Source organism: Cricetulus griseus (assembly GCF_003668045.3).
Source record: "Cricetulus griseus strain 17A/GY chromosome 1 unlocalized genomic scaffold, alternate assembly CriGri-PICRH-1.0 chr1_0, whole genome shotgun sequence".
Lineage (NCBI taxonomy): Eukaryota > Metazoa > Chordata > Mammalia > Rodentia > Cricetidae > Cricetulus > Cricetulus griseus.
The window spans coordinates 65,715,788-65,738,742 of record NW_023276806.1 but is presented as its reverse complement, the minus strand read 5'-3'; the positions used below and the strand labels follow the sequence as shown (position 1 = coordinate 65,738,742).

General features: G+C 43.4%; 1 protein-coding gene across 17 annotated transcripts in view; it reads left to right on the top strand.

Moving 5' to 3' along the window:
- Positions 1–22,955, top strand: part of LOC100764952 (GON-4-like protein) — a 46,621-nt gene that overhangs the window by 21,718 nt on the left and 1,948 nt on the right. For 11 of the 17 annotated variants that reach the window (XM_027393158.2, XM_027393162.2, XM_027393157.2 and 8 more), the window contains 10 exons: positions 762–865; positions 3,949–4,147; positions 4,639–4,725; positions 6,796–6,964; positions 7,942–8,086; positions 9,886–10,036; positions 12,106–12,222; positions 12,482–15,148; positions 16,721–16,976; positions 19,314–21,065. In XM_027393158.2, coding sequence (XP_027248959.1) covers positions 762–865; positions 3,949–4,147; positions 4,639–4,725; positions 6,796–6,964; positions 7,942–8,086; positions 9,886–10,036; positions 12,106–12,222; positions 12,482–15,148; positions 16,721–16,976; positions 19,314–19,450 — 4,032 coding nt within the window. In that variant the 3' untranslated portion in view covers positions 19,451–21,065. Of the gene's footprint in view, positions 1–761; positions 866–3,948; positions 4,148–4,638; positions 4,726–6,795; positions 6,965–7,941; positions 8,087–9,885; positions 10,037–12,105; positions 12,223–12,481; positions 15,149–16,404; positions 16,977–17,291; positions 17,718–19,313; positions 21,068–22,955 lie in introns of those variants that run through there. The other 6 variants (XR_004771596.1, XM_027393160.2, XM_035450509.1 and 3 more) reach the window with 6 other exon arrangements.

Below are 22,955 nucleotides of genomic sequence, written 5' to 3'. Positions count from 1 at the left end.
TGCTAGCATGTCTGTTGTCCTTGTGCAGCTCATGTTTAGTCACTCATTTTGGTGAGACTTTATTGGTGCAACTTGTGACATTCCTAGGAGACATTGCCTTGTTGCCACACTCCCTGTTCCTCTGGCTCTCACAGTCTCTCTGCCTTCTCTTCCATAGTGTTCATGAGGCTTAGGTGCAGGAGTGTTTGTAGATGTACCCTTTGTGACTGGGTACATCTCTTTACAACTCTTCATTTTGAGAACAGTGGGAAATATTCCTATGTGAATCAGTGTTTCCCTTCATGTCTGTACACCTCATGCCTGATGCCTATGATGGTCAGAAGAAGGCATTGGATTCCCTGGACTGGAGTTACAGGTGGTTTGTGCTGTCATGTTGGTGCTGGGAATTGAATCTGGGTCCTATGTAAGAACAAGTGTTTTTTGTTTGTTTGTTTTTGTTTGTCGAGTCTGGGTTTCTCTGTGTATGTAGCTTTGGAGCCTATCCTGGCACTTGGCTCTCTAGACCAGTCTGGCCTCGAACTCATAGAGATCTGCCTGCCTCTACCTCCCCAGTGCTGGGATTAAAGGCGTGTGCCACTAGTGCCTGGCTTGATAGAACAAGTGTTCTTAACTCCTGAGCCAACTCCCGCAGAGGGTCTCTTTTGAAACCCAACATTACTAAAGTTTTTGAATTCTCTAGTTTTACTGATACTTATTACCGCTAGTGTGGCTTACAAAGGGACCATTTTCTCAAGAAAACCCTCCTTTTCTTCTGCCCACAGTTCCAAGATGAAATGGGATTCTCCAATATGGAAGAAGATGGCCCAGAGGAAGAGGAGCGTGTATCAGAGTCTCGGCCTAACTTCAACACCCCTCAAACCCTGCGGTATGCTATGCTGGCTGAGATGTAGCATGAAGGGATACTGTGTTTATGAAGAGGCTTGATATTTTTGGCTTTTTTGTTTGTTCCTTTTTTTTTTTTTTTTTTTTTTTTTTTTTGGTTTTTTGAGATAGGATTTCCCTGTGGCTTTGGAGGCTGTCCTGGAACTAGCTCTTGTAGACCAGACTAGACTCCAACTCACAGTGATCCTCCTGCCTCTGCCTCCGGAGTGCTGGGATTAAAGGCGTGCCCCATACCGCCCCGGCTTGTTTGTTTGTTCTTTAAAAAATTACTTTTAATCTTCCTCAGCCTCTTTTTTGTTTAGGGTGAGGAGTCCTGGATGTGAGTTAGTTAACAAGCCAACAAACAAAAATGGTCTCCTTGTTATGGGACAGCACAGTTATAGAAAAAGCTGTGTCTGTTTGGGAAGGGAGAAACATCAACGCTGGCACTGAGAGCAGCCTTTCCATGCTAGTGGTGCTGGAGAGGTACAGAGCTTCACAAGGCCAGCCACAGGAGCATCCTCCACTGTGGTGTCTAGATGTTATCCAACTAACATCCTCTGACTCTTCCCTTCCGCATCCTATCATCCTCAGGCTGGCTTTCCCACCTAACTGTATCCTGTTCAGCTATTGGCCAGTGAGCTTGTTAATTAAACCAATTACAGTGATATATGTTCACACAGTGTAAAGGAATATTCCACCTAGTTTTCCCCTTTTTATTTAAATAAGTAGGAATGTTTTAAATTTTTTTAAAGATTTATTTATTTATTATGTATACAGTGTTCTGCCTACATGTATGCATGCAGGTCAGAGAGGGCACAGATCTCATTGCAGATGATTGTGAGCCACCATGGGAATTGAACTCAGGACCTCTTGAAGAGCAGGCAGTGCTCTTATCCTCTGAGCCATCTCTCCAGCCCAGGAATATTTTAACTTTAACACAGTAAGATTATATACAACAAAATTTTGTCGAGTAGGAATTTTGTTTATAATATCTAATGTATTTGTATTTGGCAAAATTAGAGAAAATATTCTATTATCTATTTATCTTTGTGGCTCTAAAGTATTATATCTGATTTAACTTTTTATAAATAATTAAGGAAATCTATACTTATAGCTATCTAGTCTTCAATTCCATCAAAGACCCCAGGAAGGTGAAGTATTACCTAATGGCAGAGCTACCAAGCTGCCTGGACAGTCACTCCAGGTTCCTCTGCAATGTTGGGGCATCCAGTTAGGATATCTGACAGACTTTCTTGTGAAGCGGGAAATTTTGAAGAACTGTCTCCTGCCTTGTCTTGGCAAAGTTCAGCACTTGCCTTTCTTGTGTCCTGCTGATCCAATTTGGACAGTATGTGAACTTTTGTCCCAAAGAAAGTAAATTCCATATGGAGTTTCTAGATGCCCATCATTTTCTTCCAAGTAAATTGATGCTGCCAGGAATAGCATTAAGTTTTTAAACTTAATAAATGCCACATTGGTCATCAAAGTGTCTGCGGAATACCCGTCTATCTGAAACATATCTCTGTATGACCCTGAAAACATGTCGGACATAAGTTTGTCTATTATAGATGACAATCTGTATTTCTTAATTATCCATTACATTTTTTTTGTTTTGTTTTTGAGACAGGGTTTCTCTGTGTAGTCCTAGCTGACCTGGAGCTTGCTTTGTAGACCAGTCTAGCCTCAAACTCACCATGCCACCCCTGCCCTTAAGTGAGTTGCATAAACACAATACCTTAAGCAAGAGTAGAAATCCACATCCATTATAACAAATTTAACTTTATTGTTGTTGTTTTTTTTTTTTTTTTTTTTTTGGTTTTGGTTTTTCGAGACAGTGTTTCTCTGTGTAGCTATGGAGCCTATCCTGGCAGTCTTTCTGGAGACCAGCCTGGCCTCAAACTCACAGAGATCCTCCTGCCTCTGCCTCCCAAGTGTTGGGATTAAAGGCGTGTGCCACCAATGCTCAGCCAACAAATTTAACTTTAAATTTGTATCAACAAATCAAAACCCATAGCAATGTAAAATATTTAATAGTTGTTTTTTGAATTAAAGTAGATTTAATAATCTACCCTTTATCCTATTATGTCTTTATCCCCCCATTTCTCTTCAGAAAGAGATCCTTAAATCTAACACCTTTGTTAACTTTTTTCTTTAATATTACCAATAACAACTTGTAACCAGCCCTACTTAAATGATAACAAATATCCCTAACTAATTTCTTGGAACGTGAGTGTAGTTTTCTATACTACTTCCTGTTGCTGATTGTGGACACTGGCACTCTTCGGGGGGACCCTGAGAATATTTAGGATAACTGCTAAGTTTTGGCTGTAGTATTATGTGAGGCTGGATCATCTCAGTCAGCAGTCTGGAAACTGTTCTGGATACTGGATTTCCTGGACCATCCATTTTTATTAGTGTATAGTCTGAAAATACTCTTGCTCTGAAAATACATAAACTGTTAAAGATAAAATACTTGTCTGCATTAATACAAGTATAGAATGTACATTGTAGATAAATTAGCCAAAGATAATTTCTTTTTAATGTATTTGAGCATGAAAATATACCTCATATGTCTTTTAGTTCTTTTAGCTTTATTTTTTTATTCTTAATGTTTGTAGCCAGGATGTTAAGGGGGTCTTCCTCAATCAAACTTGATTTTCCTTAATCTGGAATGAATCCATAGCTGCTCATTTCCTATAGAAACAAAAGCATAATCTCTCTTCAAGTAACGTATCTTTTGACTTTAATTTCTAAGTTTTGATGTTTTAAAAATATATAGGTTGGTTTAATCCAGCATTTTCTATAATCCAGTGTCTCTTAGCCAAAAAATTCAAAGACAAAACAATAACATACAGGATACAGACTCTTGTGTTTTTTCCATCTTTACAATGTAATGGCATCTAGCCTTGCCAGTGTATTTGTGTTAGTGGCCACACCCCTATGAAAGTGGCTTCCACTGGTGACCAAAGTGGAAAGAAGAAAGTGTGAGGCATGGTCTCTCTCTTGCTTGGTTAATATGTTGTTACAGAAATTTGATGTGTTCTGAACTAGGAAATATACACATTTTTTCCTTGTTGGAAATAGGTTTGGGGAACCATTGGCCAGCTGGCTAAATGAACGAAATCGGACAGTGAAAGAGCTGCTTGAACATCTGAAAATGAAAAAATCTGCATGCAAATCCCAGCCTGAAGTGGAGAGGCTTAAACCTCAGAAGGAGATAGTCCATCAGACCCTGATTCTAGACCCAGCACAGAGGAGCAGGCTTCAGCAGCAGATGCAGCAGGCAAGAGTCTTCTCTTTGTCTTGTAATTGTATCATCTCCCAGCTGAACACGGAAGCCAAAGTGAGAGTATTGCAAAGTCAGAGATGGCTGTCCTGCTTTGCATTGAAACCACGGGCCACAGGACCTCCAGTCCACTAAAACCTTGAGAGAACAGCATGTTCCTGGCCTGTGGCTCAGGCAGGAAAGCAAATAAAGACCTGATAAAGTGCAGGATCTGGGAATTCAGAGTTCTAGGTAATGCATTCAAACTTGGGGAACGGTCAGGATTAGTTTTTCTCTTTCAGTCTTAGTCTCTCTAGTTTGAGGTTCAAGTTTGTCTGAGTTTGTGGTCTTGTTCAAAGGAACATATCTCAGAAACTCATGCCAAGATCCTGCTTTGCTCTAGTCCCTCTGAGAAGCAAGATATGTTTGATACATCTGCAGAGCTCTTGGTAAGATCTGTGTTTCTGAAACAGCAACATTTTAACATGTCAGTTTTCTTTCCTTCCCAGCATGTTCAGCTCTTGACACAAGTCTACCTTCTCACCACCTCCAACCCCAATCTGAGCTCCGAGGCCAGCACCACCAGAGTATTTCTGGTAAGATTCCATGCATCCGTAACTCCGAAGACTTAAGTTTGACATTGGCTTGACAAGTGGTTTCTCACTGTTAATGTTATTCACTGATTATAATCTATATTTCATCTTCTCTACTGGATGTGTTTGGTCACTGTACCTGCTTGTCCTGTGGCTTCCCCTGTTTTCTTGTTCTTGGTAGAACCCTGAGTCTCGGGAAATATTTTCAATGTCATCTTCACCACATCCTCCTCATCTTGGGATCCTTTTTGTCTTTCCTGTTTTGAGAGAGGGTCTCATGTAGTCCAAGCTGGCCTCAGAGTCACTATGTAGTTGACCTTGTACTTCTGATCGTCCTTCCTCTACCTGACAAGAGCCCCAGTACACTGCAGACGTACACTACAATGCCCGGTTTATGGGGTGCTGTGGATGTAACCCAGGGCTTCCTGCATGTTAGGCAAGCACTCTATTAAGGATGTTGAGTTTGTGATCTGTTTATTATGCTCAGCTTTAATGTTTAGTATAGAATTAATTCTGCTTATGTTATTTTAAGTGTTTTGAAAGATTTATGGACTTTAATGGGTCTTCCCTCATTCCCATTCCCTCTTTCACCCCTCCCCACTTTTCTTTCTTGAAGAGTTAATAGTAGATCTGTGAAGGGAGGTAAGGAAAACTCTCCTGGGAGGGGCTCTCTAGGATATGTGCACCCTGGAGAAAGCGCTTTTGTGGTTCCATGATGTGTTTGCTAATATGCCCAGCTGCTTTGTGGTAAAGAGTCTGTTTACTTGTTACTGTATTCAGATGATGACGAGAAAGTTTTCATTTGATGCATTACTCAGAAAATTTTTTTTTGTTTTTTTGAGACAGGGTTTCTCTGTGGTTTTTTCTTTTTTCTTTTTTTTTTTTGTTTTAGATTTTATTTATTCATTATGTATACAACACTCTTCCATGTATATCTGCACACCAGAAGAGAGCACCAGATCTCATAAGGGATGGTTGTGAGCCACCATGTGGTTGCTGGGAATTGAATTCAGGACCTCTGGAAGAGCAGTCTGTGCTCTTAACCTCTGAGCCATCTCTCCAACCCCCTTCTCTGTGGCTTTGGAGGCCTTCCTGGAACTAGCTCTTGTAGATCAGGCTGGTCTGGAACTCACAGAGATCCGCCTGCCTCGCCTCCCGAGTGCTGGTGGGATTAAAGGCATGCGCCACCATCACCCGGCTACTCAGAAAACTTTTAAAAATTAGATTTATGTCTATGTGTGTTTTGCTTGCCTCTATGTATGTGGGCAGTGTGTTTGGTGGTTGTGGAGGACAGAAGAGGGTGTCTCATCCCCTGGAACTAGAGTTATGGATGGCTGTAAGCCATCATATGGATATTGGGAACTGAGTCTGGGTCCTCACAAGAGCAATAAGCTTTTTAAACTGTTGAGCCATCTCTCCAGATTTTTCTGGTTTTGTTTTGTTTTGTTTTGAAAACAGGGTTTCTCTGTGTAGCTTTTGAATCTGTCCTGGAACTCATAGAGATCCTCCGGTCTCTTCCTCCTGAGTGTTGGATTTAAGGCGTGTGCCACCACTACCAAGCCTCAGAAAATATTTCTCTAAAAACAGGAGGAAGGGGTGGTAGTTCCCTTTATTTCTAGTACTTTGGTGAATGAGAATGGAGGATCATGAGTTCAAGGCTGTGCTGGGCTACAGAGTGAGACTCAAAAAACAAAACAAAACAAAACAAAACAAGTGTGTGTGTGTGCCTGTAATCTCCCTTTTCCTTCCCCCGTGCTGAGGTTCAAATCCGGGGCTTTGAGCATACTTCTCAGCAGCTCTTCTGCTGAGTCCTGCTTCTAGATAGCATGCATCTGCAAGACTGCGGAATGCTCAGTGCCAGACTTCAAAGAAAAGTATGACAAATGAATGTAGGTCTAGTCCCTGAATGGCTGAGGACAAAGACAGAGAAGTCATAGTGGAACCATATCAGTTAAGAGAGATTTTTACTGCCTCTAGTCCTATACCGGCAAGAGCCCTGACCCCTTCAGAGACTGAGGGCTGTGGTATTAGTTTTCTGGAATCCTCTCAGACCTTTGTGTCCTTTCTTGTCAGAAAGAGCTGGGAACCTTTGCAGAGAACTCCATCGCCCTTCACCAACAGTTCAACCCCAACTTTCAGACTTTGTTCCAACCCTGTAACTGGATGGGAGCTATGCAGCTCATTGAAGACTTCACACATGTCAGTGTTGACTGCAGTCCTCAGAAAACCGCCAAGAAGACTGGTAGGAGACACAGCGAGAGATGAGATTCTTTCATAATTTTTTATGTACAATTCTTAGGGTTGGAGTTTTTCCAGGAAGGGTTTTCTGTGTCACTTTAGAGTCTGTCCTCAAACTCACTCTGTATACCAGGCTGGCTTAAAATTCACAGAGATCTGTCTGCCTCTGCCTCCCAGTGCTGGGATTAAATGTTTTGGCCACCACTACACAGTGCAGGTAGTGTTTTTACCCAGTGAGCCATCTCCCTGTCCCTTGTTTAAATTCTTACCCGGATTCATTAAGATCAGATTGTTATGTCTAGAAATGCAGCTCAGTGGTAAAGTACTACCTACCATGTGTTACAAATGTTTAATGTTGATTTCTAAGTTGGGTCCTGACACCGGGAATCAACATTTCATTTGAAGTGGAAATGTCACTTATACTTTCTGTGTGTTTGTAAATCATATTTATGTATTTACACAACCACACACAGGGTTTGGGGGGGGGGGATAGAGAGATATAGTACCATAATAGACAGGACAGCTGTGGGTCCCAGGAGTTGAATTCAGGTCATCAGTCCCAGTTGCAATTTTCTGCACTGTTTCTTCTCACTGTCATCTAGAATACCAGATTTGTAAAACAGAACAAACAAAGTATAATTTTTATCTTGGAGGAACAAGAATCTTTCTGAAAGTTCTTTGTGTTGTAAAGAATGTTTACAGAAAGAAGGGTTGAAAAGATGTCTGGGGATAACAGTACCTGTAGGCACTGTTAGGTGCCTTATGTTCCTGTCATTAGAGGATGAAGTGTTCCACACATGGAAGGACAAGGGAATCAGCTTGATTTCTCTCCTGTTAGGAATATGTTAGGTTGAACAACTGGAAAGGAGAAGGGTTTAGGTCAGAGGAGGAGATCTCTGCTTGAATGTAAAAGGATTTATATGCTTTTGTGAAGCTCTTTGTCCTTGAATTATATTGTCACAGATTTTTTTTTTCTTCTAGCCAGTGAATTTCCCTGTTTGCCAAAGCAAGTGGCTTGGATCCTGGCCACAAACAAGGTCTTCATGTATCCAGAACTCCTTCCAATATGTTCACTGAAGGCCAATAATCCTCGGGATAAGATCGTCTTCACCAAGGCTGAGGACAAGTAAGTTTACTGTGAGGATGGAAAGAATACATTAGCCAAAGACAGAGACAGTTCCTTTTGAAAGCATAGGTGAAATCAGATGTGTATAACAAACACTCAGATCAAAGAAAAGCCTTGTAGATGGACAGTTTCAGCCGTGTCTTTTGCAGGGGATGCCACACTTGTGGTTAAAACTTTTTTTTTTTATTTCATTTGTCTGCTTGTCTGTCTGTGCACCAAGTACCTAACATGCCCACAGAGGCCAGCTGAGGGTGTTGGATCCCCTGGAACTGGAGCTCTGTACTGTTGTGAGTCCCCATGTGGGTGCTGTTATCTGACTCTGGGTCCTCTGGAAGACTAGGCTGTGCTCCTAAGCGCTGAGCCCTCTGTCCATCCCTGCCACACGGGTTTTTGAAGCATTTCAAAGCATTGTTTAATCTTTTGTTTCTTGGAGAGCCAATCTTGTAGTAGTACTGAAAGCAAATCTCCAAAGCAGAAAGTTTCTAACCTATTGTCCTCCTGCCCAAAGACAGTGGTTCTTGTTTGATTTACCCTTTGGCCTTTTAGTTTGTGATCCTCCTCCTACCTCCTGAGAGGTAGAAATGTAGGTGTGAGCCGTTAGCCTGGTTTATGTGGCACTGGGTGTTAAACCCAGGGCTTTGTGTATGCTAGGCACTGTGACGGACTGCCTCAGCCCTCGTGGGATTCTGATAGAGCTCCGTAATTTAAGGAATTTTGTAATTAGCTTTTTGGAAAGCACAAGGACTTGCTAGTGTGTGGTGGCCCGTGCCTTTAATCCTAGACCTTGGGAGGCAGAGGCAGGTGGATCTATGAGTTCCAGGTCAGCCTGGTCTATAGCTCAAGATTTAGGTTATCCAGGGCTACACAGAGAAACCCTGTCTGGTAAAACAAACCAACAATCAAAAGAAAAGACAAGGACTTCAAATTGTCATTTTATTCTTTGAGTTATTATTTATTGTTCTCTGAGGCAGGCCCTCCTGTATCAATATTGTACTTGAAAAGACCATGTTACTGAGGATGACCTTGAACTTTGAACCTTCTTGCCTCTAAGTTCTAAGAGCAGGTTTCCTTTTTGGGGTCTCTCTTTTTGTTTGTTTGAGGGGAGTACTGTGGTTTTGCTGTTTTATTTGGGGCGGGTGGAGGGGTGATGCCAAGTGTTATTGTATAGCCTCGGTAAGCCTCCAGCTTAGAGCACTGCTCCTGCCTCAGCCTCTGAACAGGGTTGAGATTGCAAGAGTGTGTCACCATGCCTGGAACAGCTCACTCTGTGACATGTTTTTGTTGTTATTTTTGAAATGGGGCCAGTCTCTTTTGTGCCTGGCCAGTGCCCTGATTATGTTATCCTTGAAACCAGAGTATGGGGCACTGGAGTTCAGTCCTTTGGCCTCCCATATGGTAGGCAAGCACTGTAACCAGTGAGTTACATTTCAGCCCTTGTTTTCTTGATACAGGGTTGCCATGAACCCAGGTTGATCTTGAACATGGCATCTCCTGCTTCAGCTTCCTGGGTGTTGAGAGTGTGCCACTGGCTGTTTCTGTTCTTCTGTGTTTTTATCACAAGGTTTCCCCAAGGATGTTTATGCAAAGAACTTTAAAGAAATTTTATTTTAACAGTGCTCTGGGATTAATCCAGGGTGTTCCCTCAGATGCCACTGAGCCCTTCATGTTTGGTTCTTAAAATACTGAGTACACGGTAAGTATCTGAAGGTGTGGAAAGTGTTTGTGAAGCAAGAGCAGTTTGGAGAGCTCTTTTGAAGAAAGGTCTGTGAAGTTAGGTTGTATCATTGCTTCTCTCTCAGTCTGTTAGCTTTAGGACTGAAGCACTTCGAAGGCACTGAGTTTCCTAAACCTCTAATCAGCAAGTACCTTGTAACTTGTAAGACCGCTCACCAGCTGACGGTGAGAATCAAGAACCTCAACCAGAACAGAGCTCCTAACAACGTGATTAAAGTGAGTGTTTGCGTTTGCTCAAGCTCCCCTGTGCCTCCTGCAGAGGAGCACCTAGCCCTTTCTCCTCCTCCTCTCAGCTGTCAGTGAAGGCAGGGAAGTCCCTCCAAAAGAAGGCTGGTTTAAAGGATAATTCCTCCCACTGTGTTAGATTAGTCTGCCCTTTCCTTTGTAAGGCAGTGATCCGTTAATTTGCTCTGGAGTACCTTCACCTAGCCTCTCTCATGAAATAACTCATGTCAAAGGATTCCACAAGTCCTCCATGCTTCTCCCAGTACTGCATTGTAAACTGTCTCCAGTGTGTTGCTTTCTTCTTTGGTTTTTAAAGATTTGTTTTGCTTTTTAATTAAGCATGTGTCGTGTGTGGGTTTGTGCAAATGTGTGCAGTGGCCCAGATCCCCTAAACCTGCAGTCATGTGTAGTTAGGTGTTAGGCACTTGACATGGGTGCATGTGTGCTTCCAACTGAACCGGGGTCCTCTATAAGAGCAGGCCCTGGCCTTAACCAGTGAGCCACCTCTCCAGCTTCTAGTGCTGCTTTTCATTTAGACATTTACGTCAGCGTCATGCAGATTATACTTCAGGAGTGAGGTAAGCTAGGTGTGCTGTTGTAGCACTGGCCACTGCACCCAGGGGACAGAGACTCTAGAATTGCTGTGAGTTTGGGAATATCCAGAGCTCCATAACCATATCCTAGTTAAAAAGTGAGAGAGAAAAAGAGGTTAAGTAGTTGAAAGAGTGACATTTTTATGATGGTTTTCTTATGAAAGTGTTTCATCCTTTTTCCTTGTAATGTATTTTTTTGGGAGGTGGTGTGCTTGTCACCTCTTGAAATAGGAGGTTTACAAATGACTTCTTGGGGCTTTGCCTTTAGATCTGATTTGTTACCCTCAGTCATGAATCCCTCCCTCCCTCCCTCCCTTCCTCTCTTCCTCCCTTACTTTCCCTACTTCTCTGTCCCCCTCCTTCCTTCCCTTCTTCTCTTCCTTCCTCCTTGAGTGGTAAAGGTCGAGGAATGACTAAAGCACATCCTCAGCTCACCTTACCCACACATTGACTTCAATTTTCTTTTGTTTGTCTGTGTTTTGAAGATGTCATTTCATATGTGTATTTGTGTGTGCCTGATCATATGTGCACCATATGTTGTTTGGTGCACATATGCTCCAAACATTCACCAGTTGTTTTTTTGAGATGGGATCGCTCTGGGTAGCCGGTTCGCTCGGTGTAACTCTGGCTGTCTTTGAGCTTGGTGGGTAGAGCAGACTGTCCTTGAACTCACTGAGATTCCTCTGCCTCTGCCTCCCAAGTGCAGGGATTAAATGTGTGTTCCACCACCTCTAGCCCATTTACTTTGGAAATGGAAGCTGTTTCTTTCACTCCTCCTTCTCCTCCTCCTTCTCCTCCTTCTCCTCCTCCTCCTCCTCCTGCTCCTTCTTCTCCTCCTTCTTCTTCTTCTTCCTCTGCCTCTCCCCCTGGGATTACAGCTCCTCATCATAGTGTTCAGTTACAGTATCTTTTCCACTTAACCCTGTTACTTGCTTACAAGTAGCCTCTGTGTGTGAGATGAGGGTGAAGCTCTGTGTCTGAGAAGAGGGTGAGGCCATTTGTGACAGGAGAGTTGAGCTCTTTGTGCAGAATGAATGGTTTACTAAGATCATTTCCTTCCTTTCTTTCTGATCTAAGCTTCCAAGTTTCCCTCCAAAGGAACATTGGGGTAGATAGTTTTGAGTCTATTTGTTTGTTTATTTTTGTTTATCCAGATAGAGTCTTTTTTTTGTGTGTAACAGTTTTAGCTGTCTGGCAACTTACTTTGTATACTAGGATGGCCTGGAACTCACAGAGATCTACCTGCCTCTGCCTCCCAAGTACTGGGAGTTTTTAGAGACTTAGTGGTAATCAGAATGGATATTTGCATTTATATAATGAATATTTGTGAAATTTTCATTAATTACATATACTTTGTTTAAATGCAGAAATATTCAGCATTCACATTTGTGTGTATGTGTGAAACCATCAGCCACCCCATATTCCAGTCTGAAGGAATATGACTTGTGATTTGTGTTTCATGCCTAGTTTTATAAGAAGACCAAGCAGCTGCCAGTTCTGGTGAGGTGCTGTGAAGAGATCCAGCCACATCAGTGGAAGCCGCCCATAGAGAAGGAGGAACACCAGCTCCCCTTCTGGTTGAAGGTCTGGCCATCCTTCAGTGTCTTTGTGAGGCAGGAGTCCCTTGAAAGTTCCTAGCAGTTAAATGATAATTGTCCAATGTAAATTCGGGAAGAGTTTAAACACTTAGATGAATATGCTTTTCCTTGAACACTGAGGCATGGAAAAGCCCTTCTTGGGACCATATCTTTGTCTTCCACGAGTCCTTAGAATCCAGAAAGCTAATTTTGCTTTCCCCTAAATTCTGCGACGTGCTAGAGCACCGTGTTCTTGTTTCCTGTAGGCCAGTCTACAGTCCATTCAGGATGAACTTCGGAACATAGCTGAAGGTCCTGCAGAAGGAGAAAATGTGACCCCAGCCCCAGAGACCAGTACAGATCACCCCTTGGAGAAAGCCAGCCCTGAATTAGGGACTGAAACTCGATACCCATTGCTGATGCCCAAGGGTGTCGTTCTCAAATTGAAGCCGGGTTCCAAGCGTTTCTCCAGAAGGGCTTGGCGACAGAAGCGACCATTGGCCCAGAAGCCCCTGCTTATCCAACCCAGTCCCTGTGTTCAGCCTGCGTTAAACCTGGGGAAAATGGCAACCTGGCCAATTCAATCTGAAGTCCCTCCAGGCAACATAGTAGTTCAGATTCCTCATCTTATCCAGCCAACCCCTGTCTTACAGACACTTCAAGGTTTCCCTCCAGTGGGGGTCAGCAGAGAAGATTGTATTGAGTCTCCTGCAGCAGCACTGCCAGCTATGCCTTCTGGTCCTGAAGCCAGGACCAGCTTCTCCTTGTCTGAGTCTCAGTCACTACTATCTTCTTCCTCTGCACCCAAGATAATGCTACCCTCACTTGCTCCTTCAAAATTTCAAAAGCCATTCTTGAGGCCGAAGCCCATGAGAAGAAAAGGAGCCAAACTTTCTCCCTGTGTGAAACCTGCCCCCATTGTCCACCCGACGCCCGTCATCTTCGCTGTCCCTGCCACCACAGTGAAGGTTGTAAGCCTTGGTAGTGGGTGTAATGTGATCCAGCCTGTTAATGCAGCCGTGGCCCCAAATCCCCAGACCATTCCTATCACCACTCTCTTGGTTAATCCTACACCGTTCCCCTGTCAGTTAAACCAACCCCTGGTGGCCTCCTCCATTCCACCCTTAATTGTTTCTGGAAATTCTCTGACACTTCCTGTACCCTCTATTCCTGAAGATAACGCTCATGTGAACTTGGATGTTACTGAAGGGATGAGTGTTCTTCAGAACCCAGACTCCACATTAAAACCCCAGGAGCCGACTTCTCTCTGTGCTACTGTCTTCTCCAAAGAAGATCCTGTGCCATGGCATCCCTCTTCAGGTACAGAAAGCCAAGAGACATCCTCAGAATTGAGTTCCTGTGGATGGGCCATTGTGAAAACAGAAAGCCAGGAGGCCTCTTCAGAATCCAGTGCCTGTGTATGGACAGTTGTGAAAACAGAAAACCAGGAGGCCTCCTCAGAATCCAGTGCCTGTGGATGGACAGTTGTGAAAACAGAAAACCACGAGGCCTCCTCAGAATCCAGTGCCTATGGCTGGACAGTTGTGAAAACAGAAAGCCAGGAGGCCTCCTCTGAATCGAGTGCCTGTGGATGGACAGTTGTGAAAACAGAAAACCAGGAGGCCTCTTCAGAATCGAGTCCCTGTGGATGGACAGTTGTGAAAACAGAAAACCAGGAGGCCTCCTCAGAATCCAGTGCCTGTGGATGGACAGTTGTGAAAACAGAAAACCAGGAGGCCTCTTCAGAATCCAGTGCCTGTGGATGGACAGTTGTGAAAACAGAAAACCAGGAGGCCTCCTCAGAATCCAGTGCCTGTGGATGGACAGTTGTGAAAACAGAAAACCAGGAGGCTTCCTCAGAATCCAGTGCCTGTGGATGGACAGTTGTGAAAACAGAAAACCAGGAGGCCTCCTCAGAATCCAGTGCCTGTGGATGGACAGTTGTGAAATCAGAACGCCAGGAAGCCTCCTCAGAATCCAGTGCCTGTGGCTGGACAGTTGTGAAAACAGAAAACCAGGAGGCCTCCTCAGAATCCAGTGCCTGTGTATGGACAGTTGTGAAAACAGAAAGCCAGGAGGCCTCCTCAGAATCCAGTGCCTGTGGATGGACAGTTGTAAAAACAGAAAAGCAGGAGACGTCCTCAGAATCCAGTGCCTGTGGATGGACAGTTGTGAAAACAGAAAGCCAGGAGGCCTCCTCAGAATCGAGTGCCTGTGGCTGGACAGTTGTGAAAACAGAAAGCCAGGCGGCCTCTTCAGAGTGCAGTGCCTGTGGATGGACAGTTGTGAAAACAGAAAACCAGGAGGCCTCCTCAGAATCCAGTGCCTCTGGATGGACAGGTGTGAAAACAGAAGAGGATGGACTAGCTTTGGGGCCGTTTCCCCAGCATCTCCCAGAATCTCTGAACTCCACATCGAAAGATTTAGAAGAAATGGTCAAGTTGGAAGCTGAGGATTGTGTGGGAGAAATCCCCAGCAGCTTCCCTGAGCAGGTCTTTGGTGATAAAGTGAAAGAAGAATGCTCTGTGGAATTAGACAGTGGCTGCCATCAGGGTACGCTGAGTAGTTCCAGAGAGATGAGAAGACAAGCAGTCATGCAGAGGGAGGAGCCTCAACCAGCTAAATCCCTTCCTGTGTCCCAAGACTCAGCTGATGAGGGGAGCACAAGTGGAGATGCAAGCAAAGGATGGCCAAAAAGCACTCCATCCTGTATGGAGCAGGAGACAGTGCTTAGCAGTCCTCCAGGGAAGCCTGAGGACTCAGCCAATGCTGACGGTCAGTCTGTGGGGACCCCAGCTGGACCAGATCCTGGAGGAGAGAAAGATGGGCCTGAGGATGAAGAGGAGGAGGAGTTTGATGAGCTCACCCAAGATGAAGAAGATGAACTGTCATCAGCTTCTGAGGAGTCTGTGCTTTCTGTCCCAGAGCTCCAGGTAAGAACCAGAATAGTTGTGAGTATATAGGGTTACTAAACTGTTACTTTATATGTTACAGTCATGAAGCGTTATATGACTTCTGAATGCATTATGGAACATAATTCAGAGGCTTGTGTCATGTGCCGTGGAATGGAACATTCTCTTTGGGTTAAGCTATTTGATTTGTTAATTTGAGTCATTCAAGCATATTTTTTGTCATTTTTTTTTTCCTTTCATTTTGACAGTTATTTTATTTGTGTGGGTGTGTGCATGAGGTTTTATGTGTGTAGAGGTCAGAGGAACAGGAGGAGGTGGTTATCTCCTTCCATCTCCTTCCATCATGTGGCTTCCAGGAAGTGAGATAGATTGTCAAGCTTGACAACAGTTGTCTCTACCTATTGACCCATCTCACTGACTCCTTGAGCATACTTTAAATGCCAAACAAACAAGGAGGCTACAGGTAAAATGATACTGTTTGCCATCCTTAATGGCCTGTGTGCATACCATTATCACATAGTATAAGGAGAGAACTGATTGCTATAGTTTATCCTCCGGTCCCTCCCATGGTTGCCTCGGTGTGTATGTATTCCAGTGAATGCCCACAGGGATAAATAGGCTTAAAAATATTAACCTTTGAAGGGGGGTAGATGGCTCCACTGTTAACAGTTTTTGTGCCTGGCAGTGGTAGGAGAAGTCTTTAATCTCAGCACTTGGGTGTTCAAGGCCAGCCTGGTCTACAGAGTGAGTTACAGTACAGCCAGGTCTACACAAGAGAAACTCCTTCTCACAAACAAAATAAAACAAAAAAAGAAAACCCCAAAACAAAATAAACCACAAAACAAATAATTGTAACAAGAGAATACTCGGTGCTCCTTAGAGGGCCTAGGTTTGAGTCCCAGCACCCACATGCTGTGCATAATCCACAGAAGCTCCAGTTCCATTCTTTCTGGTGCCCTCTTCAGACCTTTGTAGGCATGTAGCAGACAAATTTACCTACAGACAAAACACTTACAATGTAATGAGCCAAAAAAAAAAATTAGATCATTTCTGTTCTGTCTTTAATCCTAGCACTTGGGAGGCAGAAATAGGTGGATATCTGTGAATTTCAGGCCAGTCTGATCTACAGAGCTATTTCTAGGATGTTCAATGCTACACAAAGAAACCCCATCTCAAAAAACAAAATTTAACATACTCTTAAGAAATAGAGGAATAGGCATGTAATAGCACATGTAGCTGACATGTGTAAGGCCTTGTTTCAATCCCCAACCCTGCAGAAAAGAAGCAAAGAACAGTGACAACCGAAAAAAAACAACAAACGAGGAAGAAGGAGGAGGAGGCAGAGGAGGAGCAAGAAGATAGAAGAGTTAAAAAAGCTTCTATGTGTGGGTCATGGCAGAGGAAAGCCGTCTTCAGGAAGTGGGGCAGCCTTCCATAGGCATGTCTGCCCGGGCCTGTCCTCAGTACCCTCAGGCTTCACCAATTCAGAGTGGTGGCCCTGCTTCACCTTAGATCCTCCTGACACTGCTCCTGTACTTGGGCCTTCTGTGAGCTGCTAGGAGCCCTTAGAAACATTCTTTGGGGTGCTTTTAGGAAACAATGGAGAAACTGACTTGGCTGGCATCTGAAAGGAGCATGAGTCAGGAGGGTGAGTCTGAGGAAGAGAACTCCCAGGAGGAGAACTCTGAGCCAGAAGAAGAAGAGGAAGAGGAGGCAGAAGGGATGGAAGCCTTGCAGAAAGAGGGTGACGTGAATGATGAAGCAGTTGGAGATGCTGCTGAGAAGCAGCCTTCTACCTTGGCCTCACCCAAGACTGCTCCACAAGTGGAGACCAGCGTAACCCCAGCAGGTGAGTGTAGCTGACCCCTCGGAGGACAGGTTCCCCTTAGCTGCATTCTCCAGAGGACTGAGTGCACAGTGTGCAGCTCACAGAGTAGCCCGAACCTCCAGGGAGGAGTCTTTCTTTCTCCTGCAGCAGCTTTCTTGCCCCAAACAGACTAGGGCAGTGCCTTTGAAAAACAAAAGACACAAGTCAGAGTCTCATCAACAGTTCATTTACAGGAAGTTCCTGTGTTTTATTTGTGGTTCTTGCCTCTTGTGTGCTTGAGGCTATGAGCTGTTGGGCAGCTGTGTGACTGACTTTCCCATCTATCTCTCCCCTTAGATCTCTTAGGCCCCATCCTACCGCCCCTTCCCTGCACACTCTTTCTCCTCACCTGGATGTTCCTTTTGATGATGTCCCTGGTCAGCTGAACCTTGCCTGTGCTGGGGTCCACTCCACCCATTAGCACATAATCTTCTAATGACGTCATTGCCAGATTAGTGATCAAAGCTGAGCACGAGGAAATGTAGCACCAGGTCCTGCAGCTGGCTGTATGGAATTCCGTAGAAGGTGAAGGTCTCATCAAATACAGGGTCCAGGGTCTTGCGAAGCACTCGGGTCTTCACTCGGTGCCTCTTGTCTGGAAGGATCGTCATCTTGATGTAGGGGTCAGAGCCCTGGGTTTGGTCATCCATCACTGGCAGCCTGTGGGCCTCTTGGATTGTCACCACCAGAGCTTTTTTGGGAAAGTTATAGTCCACCGAGAAGGTAAGGGATCCGAGCATCACCTCTTCCTCTGGTGATGATGGGGAGGTGGCTTTGCTCTCACCAGGGGTCAGGCTTGTCATGGGACTCCTCAGTTCTTCCCCATAGTCTCTTTTGATGGGTAACTGGTCTATACAAGATGCAGAGCTAGGCCCTCTGGGGTCCTTTTCTTGGCTCAGCAGGCCAGACTCTGCCGCATTTACTAACAGGTTCCCTCGTGCACTCTCCCTCCGGAGACCATCTTTGTCTCTCCGGACTTTGATGATTTTCTTCTTGTTGCTGAGGGTCTCTGGGTAGATGCTAATGCCTTTCAGCATGTGAATAAACTTGTATGGCGGGGTCTTGTGCTTCTTCTCTGCCTGCTGGTGGCAGCATGTCCACACAAAGACAGTCACAGAAACACACACCACCAGCACAGAGGCCCCGATGAGGCCAGCCGCCACTGGTGACACATCTGAAGGCAGAGACCAGAGTTGTGTCAAAACAGCACTTCTGCTCCTGGCAAGAGAACGCCCCTCGTGGGGCCCAACTAACCCTCAATCCAGCCTCCACAGTGCAAGCCCATCTGGGCTTTGGAGCTTTATCTGCTCACTGCCCAGGAGGTGACCAGTACCCTTGCCTTCCTGCTTGCTAAAGCCAGGGAACACTTTTGCTTAGCTGCTGTTGCTGCTGTTGTTTGAGGCAGGGTTTTACTGGCTGTGCTGCCGCTTGCCATATAGACCAAGCTGGCCTTGATCTCACAGAGATCTGTCTGCCTCAGCTTCCCAAATGCTGGGATTAAAGACATGGCTCACTTAGCTTCTTTATCTACCTATGTAGTGCCTCATCTGAGTTCTTAAAAATATACTATTATTGTACATGTATGGGTGTTTTGTCTGCATATATGTGTGTGCAGCACACACATCAGAGCCTGATGTCCATGGAGGGCAGGTGTCTGATAACTGGAGTTACAGATGGTTGTGAACCACCATGTGGATAGTGGGAATTGAACCCAGGTCCTATGGAAGAGCAGCCATTGCTCTTAACCAGCGATCCATCTTGACAGTCCCTGATTCTTTTTTAAAACCTTCAAAACACTTGCAGGTTTGATTGTTCAATTGTTTAATTTGTGCTTCCCAGAAAGCCATGCCCTGAATATTTGAAGGTTGCCTTTTGTGTAGGACTCTGTTTACTTCAACCATTACATAGAGTATGAGCTGTGTGCTTGATTTAATGAGGGTGTTCCAGTACTCCAATACAGACAGTCAACAGTGGGGCTGTCTTGCTAACTTCCACCAGAGAACACATGGTGGAAGATGAATGACTCCTCCCACAAGCCTTCTGACCTCTACATACTTACCATGTGTGTGTCTCACCCAATGGAATGAATAAATAAATAAATAAACATCAAAAATGGAAAAGAGAAAGAAGGAAGGAAAAGTCTGGGTCTGCAGATGAACACTTCTTAACTTGTTACAAAGTCTCTGGTCCTAGGTCCTTAAAATATAAGTGTCTGTTATATATGGAGTCATTTTTATTTTCTTAGTATTTTAAATAGGAAGAAAATGTCAAATGAATTTTCTTTCTTTTTGTTTCCATTTTTTTCTATTTCTATTTTAGAAGGAAAGTCGATGTATTCAAGAAGGCCGGATGTGACATTTGTGGCTAGTACCACACACAGAATGCAGCAGCCAGTGATGCTTCATATTCGGCCACACCCAGAATTGCCAGAGCTATTAAACTCACACCATTGCTGAGGGTTTACTGTGGCCAGAGTTAGCCAAAGATATTTTTGAATTATGATTGGAGAAAAATTTATTACCTAATTGTGTTATGACTGTATAAAAATTTATTACCCAATTGAGTGAAATTTTCTTATCTAACGATAATGTCCCCAAACAAATAGATGATATGTCTGCTGTCATTCTTTATTAGGTAACTAGGAAATGAAATCTGATCCATTTCCAATATTTAGTATCCATCTTTAGTAATCTAGTAACCAGTAGCAACTGGTCAGTTACTGGTTTACGTGAGGAATATTAATGATAATGACTTTAAAGTTGAGTTTCTTTTCTTTGCACCTCTAGAAACAACTGCTGTGATTGATGTATTTGAGAGAACATAAGATCTCTTGGGGAAAGGTTTGTGATTTTTACACAGATGGTGCTCCAGCTATCCTTTTATGTCCATTTGGATTTCAACTTTTTGTACTGAATAAGTCACCAAAAGTCATCAGAAGCCACCATATGATTCAACAGCAAATATTAGCAGTGAAAGATGTTGTCATAAGAGTTATAAGAAATGGGCTGGAGATATGGCTCAGAGGTTAAGAACACCGACTGCTCTTCCAGAGGTCCTGAGTTCAATTCCCAGCAACCACATGGTGGCTCACAACCATCCATTATGAGATCTGGTGCCCTCTTCTGGTGTGCAGATATATATGGAAGCAGAATGTTGTATACATAATAGATAAATAAAATCTTTAAAAAAAAAAAAAAAGAGTTATAAGAAATGCCAAGTGGTGGTGTTGTATGCCTTTAATCCCAGTTTTCAGGAGGCAGAGGCTGGCAGATCTCTGTGAGCTCTAGGACAGCCTGTTCCACAAGGTGAGTTCTGGTACAGCCAGGGCTGTTATACAGAGAAATCTGGTCTTGAACCCCCAAGCTCCCAAAAAAGAGTTGCTAGAAGTAATAAAAAGTGTTATAAATTGTTAATTTTGTAAAGGCAATCACTTTAAACAGTGACTGTTTTCACAACTGTGTTGTAATAAGTTGGTTGCAATGACCAAAGCTCTGCAATTTCTCACTGAAGTCAGATGGTTTTTTGAGTGGAAAGGTTTTAAAATGTGGTGGTTTTCATTTTTTGGTTTGTTTTGTTTTTCCCAGAGACAAGGTTTCTCCGTGTAGTACTGGCTGTCCTAGAACTCACATTTTAGACAAGGCTAGCTTCAAACTCACAAGAGACTCACCAGTCTCTGGTTTCCTGAGCACTGGGATTAAAGGTGTGTGACACAACTGCCCAGCTAAAATGTGTTTTGGAGCTTCATGAAGAGCTCAAAACTTTTTTAAACCAGAAAGCAAGACCACAGTTTGAAGCACTTTTCAGTAATAAAAGTGAAAACAGAAAATAGCTTAATTGGTTACCATCTTTGCTATCTTGAATGAGTTAAATTTATCGATACAAGGTCCAATGCAACATGCCTTAATTTTTCTAAAAAGTTCATATTCCAAATGAAACCTCAACTTTAGCGAAAAGAAAAAAAAAGTGGAGGATGAAAACAAATTTATATGTTGTCTATTTTATCTGATGTCTTTGAGGAACATGATACTGAACTAGAAAAAGGATTACAATAAAAATTTTTGTGAAAGAACATGTGCACCTGCTTGTAGACAAAGTTTCATTGTATTTCCCATATCTTTCTGAAACTCCATTTATATTTGCCAGTAAACCCATTCACACACAACGCTGAAAATGTTCCTGCCACAGCACAAGAGGAATTCATTGAATTTAGGAACAATGATGCAGTGAGAACTGAGTTCTATACATTCCAGTTATCAAATTCTGGATCATGGATTTGCAGTTATAATGTGTTCTGTCTGAGACTGTTGGAACTGTGTTCCAACTTGCTGGTTATCAAGTCTAAATAAGATCACCTCTGGAAGTGATCTTTGTGCTCCTGCAAAGACTGCCCCGAGAATTTCAGAAGGAAGCAACTCAACCTTTTCAGTGAAGGTGTCTTTGTATTCATACTGTTGCAAGAAGTACCAATATATGGGCTGAAGAGATGGTTCACTGGTTTAGAACACTAGCTGGTCTTCCAGAGGTCCTGAGTTTTCCCAGCAACTACATGGTGGCTCACAACCATCTGTAATGAGATCTGGTACCCCCTTCTGGCCTGCAGGCAAAACATGCTGACAAAACACTATATATAATAAATCTTTTTAAAAAAAGGTACAAATGTAGTTTATTATTGTTAGTATAAGACTTGTTACCAATGCTACACCATAAATCAAGAAAATAATATATTTATTTGGAATCAGCAACAAATATAATTGTGTATTTTTGTGACTAATCACTGCTTTAATTATGCTGAATTTATACGCCTGGATATACATCCTGCATATGATGTATTTGTATTGCCATTCAGAATGAGTACCAAAATTATAGTTATAAGATAGCATCAAATAATTTTATGATTGGGGGTCACTACAACATGAGGAACTATATTCAGGGTCACAGCATTAGACAGGTAGAGAACTATTAATGGAAAAACACGACTGGGCAATGGTGGCACACCCTTTAACCCCAGTACTCTGCAAGCAAAGACAGTTGGTTCTCTGAGTTCCCAGTTAGTCTGGTCTAGAGAGGGTTTCAGGACAGTCATGGCTATATAGAGAGAGACCCTGTCTGGAAAAATAAAAGTAAAAATAAAGTAAAACCACAACCTTTCCCTTCCTCAATACCCACTCTTAACCAAGTCTATCTTCATGGACCATACCATTCTCTTTCCTCTCAGACCCATGTGCTTGTGTAAAAGAACTATATATAAGGCAGGCATCATGGCAAGAGAATTTAATCCCAGCACTGAGGAGGCAGAGACAGATGGAGCTCAGTTGATAGAATGCTTGCCTGCATTGCTGGAGTTTGCTGGTGGTATCTGTGTTTCTAGCAGTCCTATGGGAAGATAGCTATCTCCAGATGCTCATGGGTCTGCTAGCCTGCCATACACAGTAGAAAAATAAGAAAGGAGTGCAGGTAGTGTACTCCTTTAATACCAGCATTCCAGAGGCAGAGTCAGGAGGATCTCTGTGAATTTGAAGTCATCCTGGTCTCCAGAGTGAGTTCCAGGTCAGCCATAATTAGAGAGATAATGTCTCAAAAACAAAAAAGTAAATAAAAACAAAAAACCAGAACACAAGACAGAAAGAGAGAAAAAAGGAAGAAAACATGAATAGCCAGATACGATGGTGAACACCTTGAAACACTCAAGAGGCAAAGGCAGATGACTGAGGTTGAGGCCAGCCTAGTCTACTTTGCCTAGTTAAGGACAGCTGGAGCTACCTGTTGAGGACTTGTCTCAAAAAACAAATATAACAAGACCCTCTTTCACACAAGTGGAAGGGTAAGGACTGACACCTGAGGTGGTCCCCATTTTGCAACCCACAGAGTGATTGAATGATTCAACCAATAAAGTGTAAATTATAGTGATACCAATTGATTACTTTTTGTATTTCAAGGTCATGGATCATTCAGTGTTGGCCT